Here is a 23,921-nt window from a genome sequence, read left to right on the forward strand (position 1 = left end):
CCTTCCTATATTGTTTTCCAATAACTGTAATTTTACCAACTTTTAGTAATTAACAAACTCAAGCGTTGTGTATCAACCTTCCTTTGAGTCACAGGCAAATGGTGTATCAAATATTGTCTCAGCGATCGTATCAAGATTTAAAATCATCAGCTGAGATATTGAAGAGGACACGGGTTTTTTTAACACTATTACTCAAAATAATTCCCCTAAATTGGACTAATTTATTTAGGATCCACACCTGTGTGTTTGATCCATCCTACTGATTTTTTTCAGAAGATATCGAGAGTCCCAGTCAAACTCAGGAACCTTCTGCTAAAGTGTATAAAGAAAATGCTGTATAAATACATCTATCAAGGAAGAAAATATAAAAAACACCAAAGGTACAATTTAAAACAGCTCTGAAATCAGTTATGTGCCTTTGTTTAGTAAATTTTTAAGTCAAATTCTGCCGGCCACGAACAATCACCAGCAACTGACACTGCATGAAAAGTGTGATTTCCGTCACTATGCGGCACTGTAGATTGTCGTGGAAGTTCAGGTTAACGGCTGTTCACGGTAATTTGCAGGCAACACCGAAAACTGCCGTGAATTGTCAGAAATTGACGTGGGCCTTGCTTGGCGTGGTCCCCCCATGACCCCCCCTCCTCCTAATTCTAGGGGAGGCTTTAACATGTAAATGAAAATGCTGTGAGCTATACAAATGCAAATCAGGGTTGCAGGGGGAGTTTACCCATGTCTCGCATTCAACTCCCCTTCAACTCCTCTTGGACGCGATCTACAACTTTCAGCCAGTCCGCAGACTGACAAGAAGAAACTGCTGATTGCTATCAGTGGACTGTCTCATATGAGTCAGTCGGTACTGAAGCAATGCCAAGAGCGTGGAAATGTTCAAGTCAGAAGTTTTGGTTGGGTCATTCAGGTTAAAGTAAATGAAATGGGGTTTAATGAACTAAAAATAAGTCCCACTTTAATGGAGAGGTATAGTGAGGAATTAACTATATATACAGATGCATCTAAACTAACTGATAAAAGAATGGGTGTTGCTTATGTCATTCCAAAATTAAACATTAAAGTTGGAAAAAGAATGAGTGATGATTTAGCAGTTTACACAGCGGAATTGATTGCTATGTGGCTAGCTTTGCTTTGGGTGGAGGTCAATAGGCCAAGGAAGGCAGTAATTGCTTCAGATTCCAGCTCAGCTTTAATCAGTATTAAAACATTTCAGTCAAAATCAAGGCAAGACATTGTGTATGATATACTGCAAGCTGCAAATAATCTAATAAAGTCAGGAATTAATATAACTCTGGTATTGTACCAGCTCATATAGGAGTAATAGGAATCGAGTTAGCAGATAAAAGTGCTAAGCAAGCAGCTAGACATTCTAATATAGATGTTGAAGTGCACTACAGCAAAGAAGAAATTAAAAGTATGGTCAAAAACATAGTCAAGGGAAAATCGTACGAAACGACGCCTTCGGCGTACGGAAATGGAGGGTCTCGTTTCGCCCGCCCGCCCTGGAAATTTTGGTTTTGGCCCTAGGGGGGTTAAGGGTAAATGGCAAACATTATGGGACGGTGGGCAGACTGGAAGACAGTTCTATAACATTCAGAATAAAGTGGGAAAGAGCAGAAATACAAACAGAAGCAAGGAGGAGGAGGATGTATTTTCTAGAATGAGGTATGGACACACACGTCTAAATAAAACTTTGTTAATAATGAAGAAGCATGCTGATGGCAACTGAATTCTGTGGTAGTCCAGAGACTATAGAGCATGTTATTGTACACTGTAATAAATATCAGGAAGAAAGACAAAGACTAGTCTTACAATTACAAGGAGAACAGATGAGGCTAAACTTAGAAGAAATTCTGCAAAAAAACACAGGGGAAATGAGTGTAAACTATGTAATTGGCTTCCTGAGGAATACAGGACTAATTAAAATAATTTAGTATGATCTTTTTGTTTGTTTTGTTTTGATTGGTTTGTTTCGTTATGTTTGTTTGTGTGTTTGTTTTATTTGTTTGCAACCTATTAGGGAAGGTTAGACTCCAGTACCACACTCCAGTCCAGTTGGTGGCGGTAATGCACCATTAAAGTTAGTTGCCAACCGCCATAAAAACCGAAAGAAGAAGAAGAAGAAGAAGAAGTGGACCGTCTCGTCAGCTAATAGTGCCGATATGAATGAGCGGTTCACTTAACTGCAGAATTCGGTAAACTCCAGGTTGCTGTCCATAGAGGACAAGTTGGCGGCTCTGCAGTCGAACAACTGTGCGGGAGAGACTAACTCCAAGAAGAGAAGACGGGTGCAGAATCCCAAGCTTAGGTAAGAATATGTTCGGTGACTGCTAGCTAAGCTAAAAGTAGCCTAGCCTACAACCAAATCTAAGATTAGCCTAGTAGCCTTGCAAAAGAACAAGCTTTATTAAAGTGTATTTTCATTTATAGGAAGCAGTATGCCGTTTTCACAACTCGGAGACAAATTGCAGGCGCTATGAACCGGAGCGAGGCGGTGACCTCCTATTTGCTCGGAGCAATGTCTGCAATTCCACATTTACACGATGATGATAAAGACGACATTATCTGTAAGTGACTTGTTTTTACTGCTTCTCCTTCCTTGTTTAATGTTATTGTGACTTGCGTTTGATTTTTATTCATACCACTCTCATTTAATTGTTTTCCAGCCTGGTGAAGAAGATGGCGTTGTTGGCGTGGTCTCTGGATGGATTGGACGGCCGCCGCCATTTCGTAGGCCAGTGTTGTGCGCAATTCTGTTTCCCCCGTGTCGGGAGCGCACTTTGCAGCCGTTTTCCCGGCGATTCTAGTTGGTTTCTCGGTAAAACAAATCCTATAATCATGTCTAGGTTGTAACATTCAGTTTAATCGGCAGCTGTTTACAAAATTGTAAAATAAAAATAAATAAACAGTCTTTCAGACATCTCCCGAAAACTTTGGGAAATAAAGAGCAAATGTTTCTAAATTCTCAAAAATTATGTGTGATAGGATGTAGTATACTAGAAATTTCCTTAATCCAGTAAACTGTCATATTTTATATTACAAAGGGATGTACTGGGAAGTCTACACTCTTGTGTTTTCAGGAAGTCTTAGGCTGTTTCTCAATTCACGAGAACGCGCTCGCATTCTCGTGAATTGAGAAAAAGCCATAATGTTTGTGTCCTGCTATCAGCCATCCCATCCTCCTCTTTTAGCAATGTAAAATCATAAATACACAGTAGGTGCTGGAATAGTGTTTTATGGCTTACTTTTATTTGTCAGGTTAAAGTGACAAAAGTTGGAAAAAGACCGTTTATCTTGCCATTTATAATAACACAATACAGCGTAAGAAGACATAGTTTATTTATTTTTATTCTACAATTTTGTAAACAATTGCCGATTAAACTGACTGTTACAACCTTGACATGATTATATGAGTTGTTTTACCGAGAAATCAATTAGAAGCGCCGGGAAAACGGCTGCAAAGCGCATTCCCGACACAGGGGAAACAGATTTTCGCGGGGGAACAGAATTGCGCACAACACCGGATCTCTCTGAACTCTGTGTGAAGCTGCAGTCCCGGTTAGAGGCGACACCGAAGTACAGAGCCACGCACAGGAGGCGTCTGCACATCGGACCTGCCTCGGAGAAAATGCTGCCAGCATTTACCTACAACCCCGAGGAGTCAAACGGACAGTTCACGGGGTTGTAATTTTTGGATCCTCGCGTTGTATATAGGTGTTTGTTTTAATAAAGCTCTTTCTTTGCATAAACATCTTCCTGGCAAATGTTCATTTCCTGTATAAATTCATTCATGTCCTTGATGGTAGCCTAATAGTGTAGTAGCCTACATAGGATAACATGAATATACAGCATAATATGAATGAATAAATATATATATATATATATATATATATATATATATATATAATAAATATATATATAAATATATATATATATGTAAATAAGTTATTGGGGATCTGCCAACCAATCAGGAGTGATTTTACTTGTTTGAAAGAAGTGGTTCCATCCAATACTCAGTAAGAACGTTCAAGCCTGGCCTGGCCACGTGTGGTTTTGCTGCCAATCAGGAGCGATTTTACTTATTTAAAAATAGTGGTTTCAGCCAATACTGAGTAGGTTATTCAAGCCAGACCTGGCCAGCCGCGCGGGTTCGCTGCATTCATAATCTAATTAGGGCCATTAGTACAGCTGATCGCTCTCCACATACGTCAGAGTCCGGTTCCGACAATTTGTGGCACTGACAAACGGCGACAAGCGCAGGTTGCAAATTGTTGTTAACTGCCGAAAATGAGGGAGATCTGCGGTAGTTTACGGGGACGAAAATCTCACTTTTCATGCAGTGTGATGTTGAAAAGTTTATTCACCAGAATTTGCACATTACCAAATGAACAAAGAAAAAAGATTCCTCGGGTTCTAAATTACTGTGTAACAAGGGCATCTGCATTTTGTGGGACCATGAAAATGTGATTACATATAATGAATAATTTGGGGACCGTCCTGTGATGATCCCGTAATATCTTCTGTATCTACTAGTTTCTGCCGTTCTGCAATATCAGTATCTATAATAAAACAATGCAAGCCATTAACATTTGTCACAGATTCCTCAATTTTAGCTGCTTCATTTGAGGATAACTTCAAAACTGACTCATGACTAAATGCAGTGTTAACAAAATCTGTCAAATTAACAGCAATATCAGTTTGCACACACTATTAAGGTACAGTTTAACCCAACTTTTAATTCTGTTTAGTTCTGCTTACTGTGGTTTCCCAGGCCTACAAATGAGCAAAAGCTGATAGGATTTACTACTCTCTATTAAACAGCTAGATTGAAGTCCAACGGATTATATTTATTTATTTATGTATTATAACTAGGGCTATCAAACAATGAAAACCTGTTAATCACTATTTAATCGCAAATTATATTTCATGTCTGAAAGTATATACATTCATTAGGCATTTTAAAACGCTATTTTGCAATAGATAATGCTAGTTAAAATTACACTCTAACAGAAGGCATTTTCCCTTTTTTGTGTTTTCCCAATTTATAATGCCTCAAACAGATGTTCAATGTTCTGCCAAATTTTCAACAACTTTTCCAAACTTCTAACCACTTTCTAACTTTTATGCTACAGTTTAAAATAAAAAATTTCTCCAAAACTCACCAAGACACAGCAGTTTATGCTCTCCAATGCAACTCACCCATACAGCTTGCAGCCAATACCTCAAACGCTTTACTGCATTGAAATTCTCCTGCACTTCAACAAACATTATTAATGCATCGACCTTTTTTCTAATGATTTCCAAATTCCCCTTAGTTTTTCACCCATATTTTACCCATCACTTTTTACTTAACAAAATGAAACTGCTCCCCAGTCACTGCTCTTATCTTTAGGCCCATGCACGCAGAGAAATTCACACCCTCATGAAGACACACACACACACACACACACATATGCTGACATGCAGGGCCCAACCAATCTCTCCTTCTCCCAAAACCATGGATCCCATATTACCGAGACATTCAAAACATCAGACAAGACATAACAAATATAACATTTAAGACAGACAGCCTGGCGCATCACAGAGAGACCCTCGTCCCTTCCGTAGTCGACGAATACCAACTATTCATTTTAATACCACCTCGGTCTAGTCGTCGTGCAATCAGAATCCCCGTTCTGATGCTAGAGAACAATGTAAATGTTCCCCTGGGGCCCCCTTTTTTTAATCTCTTATCTTCTATAACAGCTCACTCTTAAGGTCTTGCTGCTCTTAGCCTCAACTTAAAGATGTTACGTATTCTTGGCCGTCCTATCGCTACGTTTCTTTGGAGTGTCTCCTTTCTCCAAGGTAACGTTCCACCTCAGTCTTAAAATTCACCAGACTCGTCAGTCCTGGAGAGGGAGCGACCAACTTCCGAGACAATTTTTTATTCTTTAGATTTTTAACTTTTTTATTGTCTTTTTATTTTATTTTTCGACAGCCTCACCACTTGGCTTCTTGGCTTTTATCTCTTTTATCGTTTCTACCTTATTTTACGTTTTTTTGACGTAGACATACAAATAAATCCCATTCAATCATTTCTCGGTTTCAACATAAATTCCATTCAAACCTAGTTGTACTGTTCAGCCTCTGATATTTTGAGAAGAAAGCTTCTCATTTACAGCAACACTTGATTTGGCCTACATCTAATCTTTAGCCAATAGGAGAATCAAAATCTCCTTACTTTTTTTCGGGTCGACCCTGTTTTGCTGTAAGTGATTACTTCTTCGTGCCCAAATTCAAAAGGTTCCTCCACTTTAATGTCAAATCCGGGTCACGGCTAACCAAATTGTGATTTATGTATTATTGGCCTAATCCTGCTTCGCTACTAAAGGCCCATTTTTACCCCGGTTTAAGATTTGACAATAAAATAAGGAATCATTGATCAGAGGTAGAACGGTTTAAATACATATTTAATTCATAGAAATTAAATATGGAGACAGAGTACATACCATTACAAGATGTTGTTCTCACCGCGGTGGATAAGTCTGTCTGTCTGAAGTAAGTTTTACTAAGACATTCCTTTTATCAACTTTAAACTCCTCCTGCATGGCTCAGAGGGAGAATGACTGATCTCCTCTCCTTCTGACCACCCCCCTCAGGGCAAAAAAACAGGGACAGGCCCCACTCTGCTTTCCTCAGTAACCCCAACTAAGATATATTTTTAATTCTCAACACTAAACAGTCTCTTTCAGGGTATTAAGCTCCTGGCCCAGTTGCAAGCAAAGTGTAAGACTGGAATGACCTGGAGATTTAAAACCTTTTTCCAGGCTTAAACTATGAATATGGATATAAACAGCAAGCAAAAATATTCAAAGAAATTATTGTTGTTAGTGTAAAAGCACAGAATTAGATGTGTGAGAGAGAGTGAAGAAATGAACAAAACTTATGACTTTATTGAAATGTATAATTTTTATTAATTTATATGTTTATGCATAATACCATGTCTAGCTTTGTTTAAGAGGCAAAAAAATATATATCGGCATGAAAACAGGTATTTATTTACACATTTGTTTACACATGGTGTAAACATCAGGGCGTCATGATTAGTCATTTAGCCATTATAGTCCAGAGTTTAACATTTGGCACCAGGATGTTTTCATTCCAATTCTGAAAAGTGCTTGAAAAATAACATAAAAATATGTTTTGTACAAGCATGTATTTTATTAGTAACATTTATTGCAAAATTGCACATTAAAATGCCCAAACAGGCCATTACACTTTCAGAAATAAAAGGATAAAATATGCGATTAATTTGCGATTAATCTCGAGTTAACTATCAACATTATGTGATTAATCGCGATTAAAATTTTTAATCGTTTGACAGCACTAATATATATATATATATATATTTATATATATATATATATATATATATATGGATAGATAGATAGATAGACAGATAGGTAGGTAGGTAGGTAGGTAGGTAGGTAGGTAGGTAGGTGTGTGTGTGTGTGGGAAGGGGGAGGGGGGCGGGTGGACATGCGGAGTTTACAAGAGTATTCATTTTGCACTGGATGACGTTTTAGGTGGAACAAATGTGTGCTACTACCTTTTGTGGCAATAGTGTTACGACATGTTTTGCAAATTACCGCATGTTGTTCAACCTCCTTGTGAAATCTGCCTGAAACGCTCGCTGTTGTCATAGTTCTCGCTGCCTAGTCAAAGTTAAGTAAGCGCACCGGTTCGTTGTTTTGTATGTGCGCCAGAACCCTTACTGGTTTGGAGGAGGAGCGAGTGATGCGTTCATAGCATGTGGGGAAAACTAAACTCACAGTGAATTAAATACAGCGGCTCAATCTTGCCATGAAAATTTACACGCAATGGTTGCGATAAAGTCATTTTAACTATCGCGTGGAGGACAACTTGAGATACATCGAGTATACTGGATATACCGCCCATCCCTATTTTAGAATGGCCAGGTCAAAGTCCAGACCGAAACCCCATCCGGAATCTGTGGCAAGATGTGAAAGCTTCTGTTCACAAATGCTCCCCATCTGATCTGACTGAGCTTGAGCTGTTTTGCAAAGAAGAATGGGCAAAAATCACCAGATGTGCAAAGATGGTAGAGACAAACCCTAAAAGACTTGCAACTGGAATTGTAGCAAAATGTGGTCCTACGAGGTATTCACTCAGAGGGACTGAACACTTTTGCACACTACCCTTTTATGTTTATTATTTCTAAAAAAAGAAATAATGTATATTTTTCTTTCTCCTTCACAATTTTATACCACTTAGTGTTGGTCTTTCACATAAAATTCCAAGAAAATATCATTGTGTTTGTGATGTGACAATATGTGGAAAAGTTCAAGGGGTGTGAATAATTTTGCAAGCCAATGAGTGTTATCACCTTAGAGATTTTATGTCTAATTTCAGTTAGAGGTTCAATGCTTCTCATTGGAAATGATGCTCATTGGGTGTGTTCTTATATTTTACATGTTATTTAGTCTGATATTGCAGACTGACGCCCTAATTCCTGAAAAAGAAAAACATCTTTGCTTCATAATGTTAGTACAATGCTTTTCCTGGTCTGGTGAAACTCTACATTCTGTCTGATGCTTTTTGATTTCTGGGTGTAACTCACATCTCTTATCTGTTTAGCAGTGTTGCTGCTAACACCGAGGCAGGCAAAGGAGTGTGAAAGTATATAACCTGGAAAACTACAGCCGCACCTCCAAAATACAGAAGTAAAACTCTGACTGATTCATTCCTAACTACTGGCTGTGGACACGTGGCAGTGGGAGGAACTGTTTCTTTTAGGGATTCTGCAGATATGATCATTTGGTAAACTGAGATCTGAAGGCGTTCCTGATATTTCAGTGGGAGGAGCTGTGAGGATATAAGGCCTCATCAGAGGTCTGGAACTCACACCAGTCAACAAGACTTCAAGATTTCTTAGGTGACCAATTAACCTTCACCAGGTAATGAAATCCTTAACTAAGGGGCTATGCTTAAGTCCAGATGTAAAACTGTTGTACTGCTTTTAGTTTTTTTGTGTTTTTGCTTGCTTTTTCTATTTAGTTTTATTTTGTACATTTTATTAATTTACACCCGCTGTCTTTCTCCTGTCCCAGGCTGAAGATGCAGGTGCAGGTGCCTGCCTTGGGTCGGCCTTTCTCTTTAGGCATGCTGTATGATGCTCGCAGAGACCAGCTGGTGACAGGTAACGTGACACATTTCAGCTTCAAACAGATCAAGCCAGGAAAGTATTTGCACATATGAGCTTACCTACCCATTCTGGAAAGTTTAATTTATCCAAGGCTCAGTTAAAACAGGGAACTGGCTGGTTGCGTCTTGGAGATGCCGCAAAAGTCGATGGTTTGAAACTCAGTCTTTCAGTGTGGATCCAAAGACCTTTGAGCACGGATTGCTACTTCTGCAGCACACTGCTACCTAAATGCTGGGTCAAATGTAGAGAAAAATTTACCCTCGGTGGGACTATGAAGAAAAATATTTATTATTACAAATAACTACGGTCTCTGAAACAACTATTAACCTATCTCCATGAATTAAACTTAGTTGTAATTAAATTTAGAACATTTCTGGTGAGCCAAAGGTTCTGTGGATCAATTAGGCTCTGCATGTGTCTGGTTTGAAAGTAGAACCTCGAAGAGCTTAAAAAAGCTAACACAGTTGTGTTTCTATCTGCACTATAATCCTGAAAATGAAATATTCCTGTGTGCTTAAAGCAGGTTCTAATGTTCATTCTGTGAGGTTAAAACATGTCATGGATGATCGTGTTGCACCAAAAGCATCAGGCCAATGATGACCGCATGCAACCGTAGCTACACGAAGAGCAATAAATAAATTATAAAGATATTAAATAGCATGGAATGAGACGCAGGGGTGACCCATTATGGCAAAGAGCCAGGGTGCGATTTGCTGGGGGGGATGGGGGGGATTTACCCCCCCTCTGGTTGTGACGTCCCCCCCCCTGGTCATTCGTGTTTTATCCCTGGGGGGGATACATTCCTCCCCCTTCTGATCTGAATAGGTAATATTATCAGGGGTTTAATGTTCTCCACTGCTGTGAGGGACTTTCGTCATTTGGAAAACTGAGCGCAAAATGTTCCGTTTAGACTTTTTATTCAAGATTTTAAACAGAAGCTGCGCTTAACCAATGAAATCTGCCAGAGCTAGGACATTAGCCAATCAGAAGGAGAGTAGGGCGGGTCTTTGCAAAGCGGAAATCTACCAGTCTGAGGTTTATCGGTGTTCAATCATTTTAACTTTTAAAAGAAAATCTCAAACTGACCACAGATGCATGACTGAAAGTAGCGGTAGTCAAAGGTTTTCTTTGGATTTATGTAAACCAGCAGGTCAGACAGTTCAGTGCATAAAACAGCTGACAACAACTTCCCTCGGTAAGTGTGTCTGTTGCTGTTATGTTTTATTTAAAACTGAAAGAGTAACGCTGTAGCTCGGCTAATTTAGCATGACGTGCTTTTTTTTTAAGAAGAAGAAGGAGGGTCGGAATGTGAAACGATGTCCCGGTTTGACTGGGTCTGATTTGGGAAAAGTAAAAAAAAATCATAAATATTATTCCACCTGTGCTTTTCTGTAACAAAGAAGGTCATGGAGGGGCTGTTGACCATCTCCAGCAGTCAATGAGCGAGAGGTGGGGACACAGAGTATATAGGATTGATTTATATTGAATGTTACAGTAGAGTTAATGTACAGGTGTGAAGAAGATGATGTAATGATGAAGCTGCTGTCTTTTGAATTAGCTGCACTTTATGGAGGGTTTTGAAATTGTAAAGGGGAAAGGTGAGTGGACTGTGGACCAGTTTGGCAAAAGTGTGAAAGAAGAACTTGCTTGATGCTGCAAATATGAAGGTTAACCAGGTGATGTTATGGATGTGGAAAGTGAAGGAGATTATGCAGAGGAATGTCCTTGATGGTGCAAAAGGCTCTGAAGCTGGAAGGTGGGAGAGATACAAGAATTGTCAATGGAACTGTCAGATTTGGTTAAAGTGGACTTGTTACAATAAGCAAATGAGGTTACTAAGGTGGCATGATGTCCACAGCCCAGGAATATATGGGCTGACTAGAAAATGTTTTCAGTCAAATTGATTGTTTTTGCTTTTACCCCTGAATATGATGGATTTTTCAAAATTGATATTAATACATGTCTTTTGTCCTTCACATATATAAATTAATTTATTGTTTGTATTTAAAGAGTATTATTACATTTTCTGCTAAAAGCGGTTAAAGTAAATTAATACCCACTCCTGAGACCCGACAGTAGATGGCGCAAGTTTAAAAACAAATGTCTAACCTACTGGATCTAGCTAGCTACCTACCTGAAAGAGCACCTGCTAGCTAACCATTATTAATAAAACTTTGATTCATTAATACAACTTTTGAAATTATCCCCCCCTCTGTTTTTTTTTTTTTTTTTTTTTTGCAAATTGCACACTGCAAAGAGCCATACTTAATACATGGTATAGCTGGTCATGGTATACATCTAGAGAATTAACCAGAAATGATTGCTTAATTTATACTGTTGCTCCGGGAGCAGTCCCTATGGTCATTCCAGAAAAATACACATCAAAGGAATGTGCAGTATTACAACAGGGAAAATGTAGGAATGGTGAGTTCACTTCAAGAGAAGATGCAGTGTCATTTTTTTAATTACCTATTACCCATAGGTGTATAGATAATGTTCCACCCACTGATTATGAAATAGATTATGACACAGAGTACGAATGTTTCGTGAGTGGAGGATTTGAAAACAATGAAGGAATTAATGTAGGAAACACCACTGTAAACTATAATGTAACCTGGGTATTATCTTGGTTTAAGCATGCAAATGTAACACAAGTGTTTGCTACAAAGCCCATATGGTTTGAGAACCCATATTTTATAGAAGAGGACTGTCAAAATATTACTATGACCATTCCCAAACTTGTCTTTTTAGGAGATCAAACGTATCCAGTAGCAGACAGTTACTGGTGTGTGGTGACGACATGCTAATGAACACCTTACCTCTTAAGTGGGTAGGGCTCTGTGCATTAGTACAAATGAAAGTATCGACAACTTTAGTGTATGAAGGGGTAAAAGAATTAGCTCAGATTGAAATAGGGAAAACTAGGTCTCGTCGGAGTCTAGGAGATTACGGATTAAATGAAAGAGTTTATTTAAATCTTACTGGTCAACCAAGAGGAATTACTGATGAATTTAAAGCACAACATGAAATTAGAGCAGGTTTTGAGTCTATTTTATCTTGGGTCACAGTTAATAAAAATGTTGAGTGGATAAATTATGTTTACTGTAATCAACAAAGGATGATAAATTTCACAGTTTAAGGAGTTATGTCAATAGGGATCAATTGCACGAAACAAGTAGAATGGTAATGCAAAACAGAAAAGCCATAGATTAGATTTTAGCAAGTAAGGGAGGAGTTTGTCACATGTTCGGTAATCAGTGCTGTACATACTGTTGTGTGTAGGGTAAGTAGATTGTACCAATATTGTGCAAGGTTATATTAGGGAAGGTCAGTTTAAATTTTTGAATAATAGGTTTCTTTAGCTTTGGATTTGCTTCTCTGTACCTCAAAAAGTTTCCATACAGATCTGTAAACAGCTCATGTTATTCATTTTAATCCAACTCCAATTATTCTAATAGCAGCAACTCACATAATGTCATCTCAAGGCTGTCTTTCAGTAGCCTAAACCTATAGCTCCTAACTAGAGAGGTAACCTAAGCCACTCTAACCATAAGCTTTGTCAAAAAGGAAACTTTTAAGCCTAGTCTTAAAACTCCCAGTGTTACGTTCGTAGACTAAGGACCCAGAATTCAACCGAGACAGACTGGTGAGGATTAAAGACAGTTTATTAAAACTTAAACTGCTGCAGGTTGCGGGTTTATTGTCAGCTTCTATGGCCTGAACCTTTGGAAGTAGAGACAGCAGGTTAGTGATCTTGCTGATACTTCGGGACCAATGTGATAAAGGGGAAACGATCACTAAAATCTTTGTAGTCAGGGGACCAGTGGAAACAATGAGTGCCGGTTTTTGCTGGTTGGTGAGAACACCAACGATTCCAATTCTGGTCAGGGAACCCTTTGGTGGGCTTCTGCAGTTACTCGGTGGTCAGGGAACAGGCAGATGGTCAGAACCGTTAAAACAACAGGCAGGAGGTACAGGAGGAATTTCCAGGTTCCGTGGTCTGAGAAGAGGTCTGGGGCCAAAGCCAGGCGAGCAGAGATCCAGTGAAAATCCCAGACTGAGTAAGGGCACATATCCGGGTCCAGGAACAAGCTGGCTTGATAATCAGACAGGGGTCGGGCAGGCTCAGATGTCTAGAGACAGAACGGGTCAGGTAGATAAGCTAGCAGTCAGAATCAGGCAGGGAGCAGGCAGGCTCAGAAAACAAAGGACAGAACAGATCAGAAAACAGGCAGGCAGGTAGTCAGGATAGAAGGCTGGATTAGTTTTACTGAATGGCTTGAAATAATCTGCCACTGATGTCTGGTCTCAAGGCTGGTTATATACCGGCAGGAACAGTGACAGTGGGAAGAAAAACTTCCCATTAGTGGGAAGGAAAGGCTCCGGCAGAACCGGGCTCAGTATGAATGGTCATCTGCCTCAACCGGTTAGAGAAGACAGAGCAGAGACAGTATGCTCAAGTCTTTGTAGGAGAATATTGTGATCAACTGTATCAAATGCAGCACTGAGGTCTAACAGGACAAGTACAGACACAAGTCCATTATCTGAGGCCATGAGAATATCATTAGTGACCTTCACCAGAGCCGTTTCAGTGCTATGATGAGCTCTAAAGCCTGACGGAAACTCCTCAAGAAGGTCATTACTTTGTAAATGTTCACAAAGTTGATTAGCAACTACTTTCTCAAGAATTTTAGATAGGAAAGAAGATTAGATATAGGTCTGTAATTTACTAACACATCTTGATCGAGAGAAGGTTTCATAAGTAAAGGTTTAATAACAGCTACTTTAAAAACCTGTGGTACATATCCATTTACTAAGGATAGATTAATCATGTCCAAAATAGGGCCACTGATCAAAGGGAATATCTCCTTAAACAACTTGGTTGGGATTGGGTCCAACATGCAGGTAGAAGGTTTAGATGAAGCTAAAATTTTAGATAGCTCAGAAAGCTCTACTGCTTTTAAACAGTTCAGACACTGCGCAGGTTCTAAGGATTCCTCCAATGCTGCCTCACTTACTGAGGACGAGGTAATCATGTTTGGGAGGATGCCAATTATGTTATTTTTAATGGAATCAATTTTATTTATGAAGAATCCCATAAAGTCATTACTGCTAAGAGCTAAGGGGATGGATGGATCAACAGAGCTGTGGCTCTGGGTAAGTTTAGCAACCGTACTAAAGAGAAATCTAGGATTATTTTTATTCTCTTCAATTAATGATGAAAAATATGCTGTTCTCACTCTGCAAAGGGTCTTTTTATACAACAATAGACTGTCTTTCCAGATTAGGTAGGATTCCTCTTGGTGTGTAGAGCGCCATTTTCTCTCCCATTTCCTAACATTGTGCTTCAAGGAACTCAGCTCTGAATTAAACCAAGGAGCCTGCTTCCTGTGAATAATCACATTCTTTTTCAAGGGAGCTACATTGTCTAATGCAGAACGCAATGACGAAGTCATACCGTTTACAAAGACATCTATTTGTGAATTGGAAGAAACAACATTGCTGCCATCTACAGGGCATTTCTGCAATACGGAGGATATTAAAAAGGGGACAGACTCTTTAAGTTTTTTATACAGCATTATCCGATAAAGATCTACTATAATGGAACCCTCTTTTGGGGGTGGAGAACTCAGTTAGATTAAACTCAAATGTTATTAAAAAATGATCAGATAGGACAGGGTTGTGAGGAAATACTGGTAATTCTTCACAATCAATGCCATATGTCAGCACAAGGTCTAAAGTATGGAGCCAAGAGTGCGTCGGTTTATGCACATTTTGAGCAAAACCAATTGAATCTAGGATAGTTTTAAAGGCTACACTAAGGTTATCACATTCTGTGTCAACATGGATGTTAAAATCACCCACTATAATAGCCTTATCAGTATTTAACACCAAATCAGATAAGAAATCTGACAACTCATCCAAAAACTGAGTGTAAGGGCCTGGTGGACGATACAAAACAACAAACAGAAGAGGTTTTATTGCTTTGCAGTTTGGATGAGGGAAACTGAGGGTTAAATGTTCAAAAGAACTGTAGTTATTAATTGGCCTGGGACTAATTAATAAATCAGACTGAAAGATGGTTGCCACTCCTCCTCCTCTTCCCACAGATCTGGGAATGTGGAAATTTGAATAATTGGAGGGAGTTGACTCGTTTATACTAACGTAGTCCTCTTGTAGCCAGGTTTCTGTGAGACAAAACAAATCAATCTGTTTGTTAGTTAACGAATTGATTTCTGATAAAGTCTTTGGAGGGAGAGACCTTATATTTAATAGACCACATTTAATTGTTTTATTTTTAGGTTCAAGGTGAACTGTATTGATTTTTATTAGGTTTTTATGATTTGTTCCTTTTAGATAAGTTTTTGATCTGTTAAGTTTTGGCCGTGGGAAAGACACCGTCTCAATAGGTTAATGGATGGGTAACAGTACAGAAGCTGCAGAGAGGTGTGTTAAACTACGGCTCTGCTTCCTGGTCTGGACCCTGGGTTGTCAGCATTTAGGAGGACTAATAAATCCGGCCAGATTTCTAGAAAGAAGAGCTGCACCATCCAAAGTAGGATGGATGCCGTCTCTCCGGATCAGACCAGGTTTTCCCCAGAAAGTTCTCCAGTTATCAATGTAGCCCACATCGTTTTCAGGACACCACCTAGACAACCAGCGGTTGAATGATGACATGCGGCTAAACATGTCATCACTGGTCAAATCAGGCAGGGGACCAGAGAAAATCACGGAGTCCGACATTGCTTTAGCAAACTCACACACCGAAGCAACACCAACTTTAGTGACCTCCGATCGGCGTGATCGGGTGTCATTACCGCCAGCGTGAATAACAATCTTACTGTATTTACGCTTATCCTTAGCCAGCAGTTTTAGGTAAGATTCTATGTCGCCCGTTCTGGCCCCTGGCAGGCATTTAACTATGGTCCCTGGTGTCTCTAGTGCCACGTTTCTGACTATTGAGCTCCCAATAATCAGGGTCGGCTTCTCAGCGGGTGTGTCGCTGAGTGGGGAAAATTTGTTTGAAACGCAGACGGGTTGGTGGTGAACTGGGGGCTGAAATCTAGAGCTATGCTTCCTACGAACTGTCACCCAGCCGGCCTGCTTACCCGGCTGCTCGGGTGCTTCTGGAGGACCACTAAGTGAACTAACGCTAGGTCTATGTGGCTCCGCGCTAGCAGAGGGGCGGCTATCAGCTGGTCTTTCCATAGCACGGAGCCGGGACTCTAATTCTGACACCCTCGCCTCCAAAGCTACAAAAACACTACATTTATTACAAGTACCATTATCACTAAAGGAGGCAGAGGAATAGCTAAACATCTGACGCAGAAAGCAGGAGATAAGGGGAGACTTAGTCAGAGACGGAGAAGCTGAAGTAATAGTAGGAGAGGAAGCCTCCTTCATAATCTCCTGTGTCAACTTATTTTAAGGTTACAGTAGATGTGAAATTAATAGTCCAGTCTTTGCTTACTGTAACACATAACGCAGTCCAATGGACATTTATTCGGTGTCTGTCTCCAACTTGAAAGGTTAGAGTGTTTTCATGGTAACTTTGAATGAATATTAATTTATATATCTTTTTTACAGGTTTCACTCTGTGGGACAGTGAAACTATCAACAACCAAAGCAGCAGACAGACCCAGAAAAGCAGTTCTTGTGAAATTAGTGTCTCTGACTCCTTTGAATCCAAGTCTTCTCTGATGAATCTGAATGCATCTGTCAAAGCCAGTTTTTTGGGTGGTCTGGTTGACGTTGATGGATCTGCAGCTTATCTCAATGACAAGAAGAAGTTCAAGAACCAGAGCAGAATCACCTTTCAATACAAAGCCACAACTGAATACAAAGCGCTGGAGAATGCAGTGCTGGCTCGGTCTTCTCCCAAAGTTGAGGGCTCTCAGGTTAGGGATTATTCTGAGAAATCCAGTGCAACACATGTAGTCACCGGCATCCTTTATGGGGTAAATACTTTCTTTGTGTTTGACAGTGAGAAGTTAGATTCAAACAGTGTTCAGAACATTGAGGGCAGCATGCAAGCTGTGATCAAGAAAATTCCAGACTTGGCTGTTGAGGGTCAAGCAGAATTAAAGCTGAGTAAAGAAGAAAAAGATGTAGCCAGTAAATACACCTGTAAATTTTATGGTGATTTTATTCTTGACAAGAACCCTGTGACTCTTGAAGATGCAGTGAACACCTACACAAAGCTTCCAGGCCTCCTTGGAGAAAATGGAGAAAATTCAGTTCCTCTAAACGTCTGGCTAACTCCTCTGAAGGATCTGGACCCATCAGCAGCTGAGCTGAAGGAACAGATTTCCTTTGGTTTACTCAGAAAGATTAGAATTTATTTGGAAAGTATCAGAGAAATAGAAATGAGATGCAATGAGGCTCAGCAAGAGAAAGAAGTGATGAGTTTTCCACAGATTCATGAAAAATTTATTCTTTTTGAAAATCTGTGTAAAGACTACATAGAAATGCTCAGACAGACAATGCGGGAGAAGATTCCTCTCATTCGTGAAGGAAAAGAAGATGAAACATCTTTGGAAAAGTTCATTGATCAGCAAGAGAATTCTTTGTTTAGTCCCAAAAGTTTAGATAATTGGTTAGATAATGCAGAGAGAGAAATTAACGTCATTGGGTCTTGTGTTGGAACTATGGAGGGAATCCAGATTGTTCCATATAAGAACAACCTGGACAAAGAGGTTCTAGCTGAAGGCGTAGATGTCTTCTGCTTTGTTTTTACCTCTGTGAAAACTGATGACCCCTTTCTGGACCAGATGATGAACTATCTGAGTAAAGATAAGACAGAACCTCAACCATGCGTGCCTCCATCCACTAAAGACCAGTGGTTCTTCTCAGATGAAGTTGTAACCAACATGATGAAAAAGGCCACTGAGTTCAGTTCAGCTTTCAAACGACTGAAGGGCAGCAGCAGATTTCATTTTGTTGTAGCAGCTCTCCCGAACGCAAAATTCAAAGGAGCCACCATCTATCAGTACAGAGATGGCCTTCTGAAAACTGAAGACTTCTCACAGCCTGAGGTTCCTGATGTGACAGCAAAGCTGGACCCAAGAGATCTTCTGTGGTGTAAGGCCATTTTCTATTCAAGAGTGTAGCTATCTGTAAAAAGGTTCTTCATACAAAAGATTGTTTAAAATAGTTTTACATGCATAGTAGACAAGAAATCATGTACTTCTGCTGATTAAACATGGATAAATATGAAAAGGAATAACAGATTACAGATTACGAAATGTCTTCAAACTTCGGAAAAAAAGTCCAGTTGATTTGTTTTTGTTTTTTTTACTTTTTTTGGAGTAACAAATTACCTCTTTTGCTATCACCCAGACTACCGCAATCTGACCTTGGATCCAGCCACATGCAACAATCGGCTTCTACTATCTGATGAAAACACAACGGCAACTTTTGGAACCTCACACCCGAAGTATCCCGAAACCCCCCAGAGATTTAAAGACCGTCCTCAGGTTCTGTGCCAGCAGGGGCTGACAGGAGGCTGTTACTTTGAGGTTGAGTGGAGCGTTAAAAGTCCTAATATTGTTTGGGTAGCGCTTGCATATGATAGCATGGCAAGGAAAGGAGAAACGTTTGGAGAGAACAAATTATCCTGGTCTCTGGGTGTTAACAATCTTAAATTTGAGTCACTGCATGATAAAAAGCACTGGAGTCAACCTCTTCCTCCTGAAGGATGCAGCAGAGTTGGCGTGTATCTGGATTGGTCCGGTGGCTCTTTGTCATTTTACAATGTCGTCTCTAACCAACTGATTCACCTGTACACCTACAAGGCCAATTTCACTGAGCCACTTTACCCAGGTCTATATCTCTGGTATTCCTCCAACTTTGCTTCCTTCAGACCTATTTAGAGATAAATAGTAATAGTCAATGATATAGGATTCCAGCAGATGGGGTGTGTAAGCAGTTAGCAACTGATTAACAAAAGACATTTTAAATTTAGGGGCTTTCCAAAACTAGCAAAGGGGAAGTCATGGACTAAAGAAAGAGTGATAGAAATGTTCTGCATATACACTGGTTTTCATGGGTGCATTTCCTTCACTTCATTTAGAAAATAATTTGCCTAGAAAAGAAACATTTGTGTTTGCATAAGGACAAAAAACACAATATTTACTTAGAAGATAGGGAACAGTGTACACCACTCTGTGATCAAATTTTTACTAAGGTTTACAGTAAACGTTACATCTTGGTTGAATGATGGCATCTTGACTTCTTATCCATCTGGCTAATTAGAAGGTTTCTGTTCCTTACAGCAGAAGCAAACTCTCAGAGTTCTAGTTGGACAACTTTGTTAAAGTTGGAAGACAGGGTTAGTTTAAACTTTTAAAGGCTTTTATGAACCACAAAATGTGGTCATGGTTACAGCATTTACAGGGTGTCCTAGCATTCTTTAAAGTTAACAAGGATCTAGTTTTTGTGGTGGAGGAAATAAATGTTTGAGTCACTGGTGAAAATAAATCATGTAATGTGTGTTTAACTAAATCTTTACATTGTTGTGTTCTTCCATTTAAAAAACATCTAGGGGTGTAGTATCTATAGAAAATGTAAAAATGACAGCTATATTTAGTGAAAAATACTTTCTTACTTTTCTAGAAATTGTTTCGTCTAATTTAGCAACCTTTCTATAGGTAAAAATCCTTCAACTGTTTGTTTTTAGTTATTTTTAAACCACAGCAATGATCATGTGATTTCTTTTCTCTTTTTTGACATACTTTTTGTTTTTAAAATAAACACATTGTAGATCTCAGGAAACATTGTCTTGTGGCTTTTTTGATCATGAACTAGACTCCAAATCGTCAATCTTTCTTTCCGATCAGTCACAATGAAGATGTCAGCACAATAGGAATATTTTTATGTTTCTAGAGCTAAAAATATGTCCATAACACTGCCAACTATTGGAAATCCTCAGAAAAAGCTGAGTCTTGTGTTAAACTCTGAGTTTCCTTTTTATTCACTGTTTGTTCAGTGAGGATTGAAACTTTTTCACTGATAGAATAGTACAGTTAATATGGTCTAATACAAAATAAGAGTAATCTAAAAACCTTAAAGCATCTCATAACCCACCAAAGGATGTCAGCGGTGTACGTCTCCTCTTACCCAAAGTCTGTTAGAGATACCCACCAACGCCCCATGACCCTGATGATGTACTGACTGGAAACAGGAAGGACATGGTGGACACATGAAACTCACACTTTATCCGCCTTTACGAATAACTAATTTTGGAGAAGGCGAAAAAGAACAGACCGGACATGTTGTTTATGTCTTATCAGAGTAAACGATGATGTCATCAAGGTAGAACAAAACAAAGTAACCCACCATGTCCCTTAAAACCTCGTTCACTAGGTGTGACTAAATATTCATAGTGTCCGGTCAGAAGGTAGTCTTCCATTCATCCCCCTCTTGGATATGGTACCAACATATCAAAAAATAATTTTCAGAAAATTATGTTGGCTGCCACCTGCTGGTGAAACAAATATAATACAGTAATGAATAACTACCGTTTAACATCTGGTAATGGTCTGATAATTTTAGCGCCACCAAGAGTATATATATATGGCATGAATGAAAGTAGCGGCGGTCAAAGTTTTCTTTGGATTTATGCAAACCAGCAGGTCATAAAGTTCACCGGAATGAACAGCTGACAACAGCTTCATCAGTAAGTGTGTCTGTCGCTGCTCCTGCAGTTAATTAATGAATTATTTCCACCTGTGGCCATGTCACCTGTCAGCGTGTATTCCCTCGCTGCCCGCAACTTAGCTGATAAACCAAACAGGGATTTCTTCATGTTTCGCTATTACGTTTTATTAAAAACTCAAAGTGTTACGCGCTAGCTCAGGCTAATTTAGCATGATGGGCTTTTTCTATTCTTTTTTTTGAAGAATGGTCGGAATGTGAAACAGTGTCCCGCATTTCAATGGGTCTGATTCAGAAAAAGTAAAAAAATTCCACCTGCGCTTTTCTGCAACAAAGAAAGCAGAGCTGCATCGGCTGTCAGTCAATAAGCAGAAGCTCCACCTCAGGAGCAGCTGCTCACCAGGACACTCGTTAAATAAAATCACAAGGATTTTGATTTATGCAGATTATTAAGGAAACTACGTTAATAAATAAGAAAATAAACTGCAGCTACAATATGGACTGGAGAACGGGTTCTAACTGGGTAAGGCCAGAGAAAGGCGATTCTCAGAAAGCTTTTATGAATTTTTTTTTTATTTTTAAACAGAGTGGAGCGCGATGTGAAGCGACACTGTAGAACCATGTTGCACTAGAACCAGCTGAGAAAGCCTCCTGTGGTTCTATGGACTCATTTTATTCAACCCAAAATCACCTGCCAAAGAAACAAGCTACAGCAGCCAAGATTACCTACAGCAATATTTAACTTTAACTATGCAAAGTTTAATAACATTTTTCTAATTAAAGTGTTCATCTTAAAAAGCAAGTTATGTTTTTTTCTGATAAACTTTTAGCAATTTTATATAATGGATTTTTTATACCCGCTTTTCCGTACAGGTGTGACGTCAAGCCCTATCTGATGGGGAAACAGGGTAATGGGGGTGGGGGGGGGGGGGGGGGGGGACGGCAGGTGGCTCTTCCTAGGCGGAGACACAGATTACATCCTGGACAGGTTGCAAGTCACAGGGTTAAAATATAACCGTTTTAATAAGACTTCAAATAAGTTAAATAATGCCTTTTTTATAAACTCATGAGTTGTGATAATTAATTGTTGTGCAATAACAGGAAAAACAGACTGATTATTGTAATGTGCGATCTGTGTTAAATTGAAATATATGACGTCATCATAGTGTTGGTTATGTGACCCCACTCACAACACACTGATCAAAAGACAAAAAAAAGGGACGCTGTACACACACTTGCATGTGACAATTGCACACATGAACCCCAAGTGGGGGGGGGGGGGCGCACCACAATCCTCCTTACCTGCTCGGACCCCCATCCCGCCCCCGGAGCAGACGCCCCCAGCCCAAGCCCCCCCGGGGTAGGGGGCCAACATGACCCGCACGGGCCACCCAACCAGACCCCCCCCCCAAATACCTAAGCCCACTCCCTGCCCATCCTACCCTAGCCACCCCTCCCCCCACCCCTTTTTGGGGAAAGAAGAGGCGCCAGCACCGGCAACCCATCCGGGCCCCACAACAACCTCCCCCCAGACCCCGGACCCGGCAGCCCGCCTAGCCTCCATGCCCCAGACTCCGTGCAGCAATCCGAGAGCGGGGCTGTTGTAAAGACCCCGATTCTCCCTACGCGCGCTCAGATGTTGTATTGTTGCGTGTTGTTCCTAAGTGTGTTTAAAACTGGGAGTACCGAAAGGGGTGCCCGGGACACAGACCCCCCCCCCCCCCCCCCCCCCTACAGAAGGTAGCTGGTGCCAGCGCACCCCCTCCAAGCAACTGCCCAGAACCCTCAATGTCTAAATGTGGGAGGGGGTGGAGGCAGCAATCCGAGGCGATGCCCACATAACATAAGCCCCCCCCAGACGTCTTTGCCCCCCCCCCATATAATGGCCTACATGAATATGCGTTGTGGACATTTTTTGAGTGAAAGTGTCTAAAATGCATAATAAAATTGGGTTGAGGGACGTCACCAGAAAGTGGCAACCTCCAGTAACACCCCCCTCCCCAAAGTCCTACATGTGTGGCAGCATGATGAAGCAGGCAGAGGGAGGAATATGGGGATGGGGAGAAAAAGACTGGTGGGCTTGCTGCCCTCCCAGGGAGGGTGGGAGGTGTTGGTCCCAGGTGGACCAACACCTCCACCCCCACCAGCGAACCCGGTGGTTGGTTCGCAGGCCCTGGCGCCTGTCCCTTCGAGGTGCTTAAATTTATTTTTCTTTATAGATTTGATTTGTTCATATTCTAAGAATTTATTTTTACTAATGCCGTATTGCATATTTAATTTGGCAAAAGTGATAAACTCGGTTCCGTCAAGTAAATGTTCCAGGTATTTAATACCTTTAATCTTCCAGTATGTAAAGGTGTCATGTTTGCCTTAAGATGTCAGGCCCACATGCAGAATACACTCGATGACAACAGGTAAAGTTTTAAAGGTTTTATTAGACTCAGGAGTTATACGTGGTTGCAGAGCTAGTCTGCGTTGACAAGGGACGGCTCGAACGGGAGCCCAGGATCAGGGGACCGGATCAATCTGGGAGGTAAGAGAAATGATTAATTCTCGGGATGAGACTAGATAAATAAACTAAAGGACATAAGCTTACCACGAGGCGCAAATAACCCGACCGGGGAGGAAGGCAGTGTGGACTCAGCTTAGGTGTTGGCAGCAGGTGTCCGAGCAGCTGGAGAGGGGAGCAAGGGGGTCCGAGCAGCACCGGGGAATACAGGGATCCAGAACAGCGGGAGGAACCAGGGGAACGTAGGAGAGAGCCTTGCGTCCAGGAAAAAGGGATCGACTCGAGAGGAACCAGAGGAACACAAAAGGAGTCGCCTTGAGGGAGACACAGAGGCACGAGGGAGGACGTCGGAGCACAAAGAGGTACCTGGGAAACACAAAGGGCGAGTATTAGCGTGGGAGCAAAGATTGACTGGCAAGAGGCCGTGGCTAGTAGGCATACCACAACGGTAACACTCTGGCATCCTCCCGCTGTTCGAGCACAGTTCTTATAGTGCAGTTCTGGTGCTGCTGAACGAGCTGCAGGTGTGCACACGCC

At 40.5% G+C, this 23,921-nt stretch overlaps 2 protein-coding genes across 3 annotated transcripts in view; both read left to right on the forward strand.

The window, feature by feature from the left end:
- LOC118559502 (stonustoxin subunit alpha-like) overlaps positions 1-19,092 on the forward strand; it is a 36,648-nt gene extending 17,556 nt beyond the window's left edge. The window contains exons 2-4 of the mRNA XM_036130228.1: positions 9,126-9,214; positions 16,808-18,301; positions 18,560-19,092. Coding sequence (XP_035986121.1) covers positions 9,126-9,214; positions 16,808-18,301; positions 18,560-19,092 — 2,116 coding nt within the window. The remainder of the gene's footprint in view (positions 1-9,125; positions 9,215-16,807; positions 18,302-18,559) is intronic.
- Positions 1-23,921, forward strand: part of LOC105922772 (zinc finger protein 345) — an 82,610-nt gene that overhangs the window by 16,762 nt on the left and 41,927 nt on the right. The window lies entirely within an intron of this gene.

The sequence above is a fragment of the Fundulus heteroclitus genome, unplaced genomic scaffold, assembly GCF_011125445.2.
Source record: "Fundulus heteroclitus isolate FHET01 unplaced genomic scaffold, MU-UCD_Fhet_4.1 scaffold_302, whole genome shotgun sequence".
Classification (NCBI taxonomy): Eukaryota; Metazoa; Chordata; class Actinopteri; order Cyprinodontiformes; family Fundulidae; genus Fundulus; species Fundulus heteroclitus.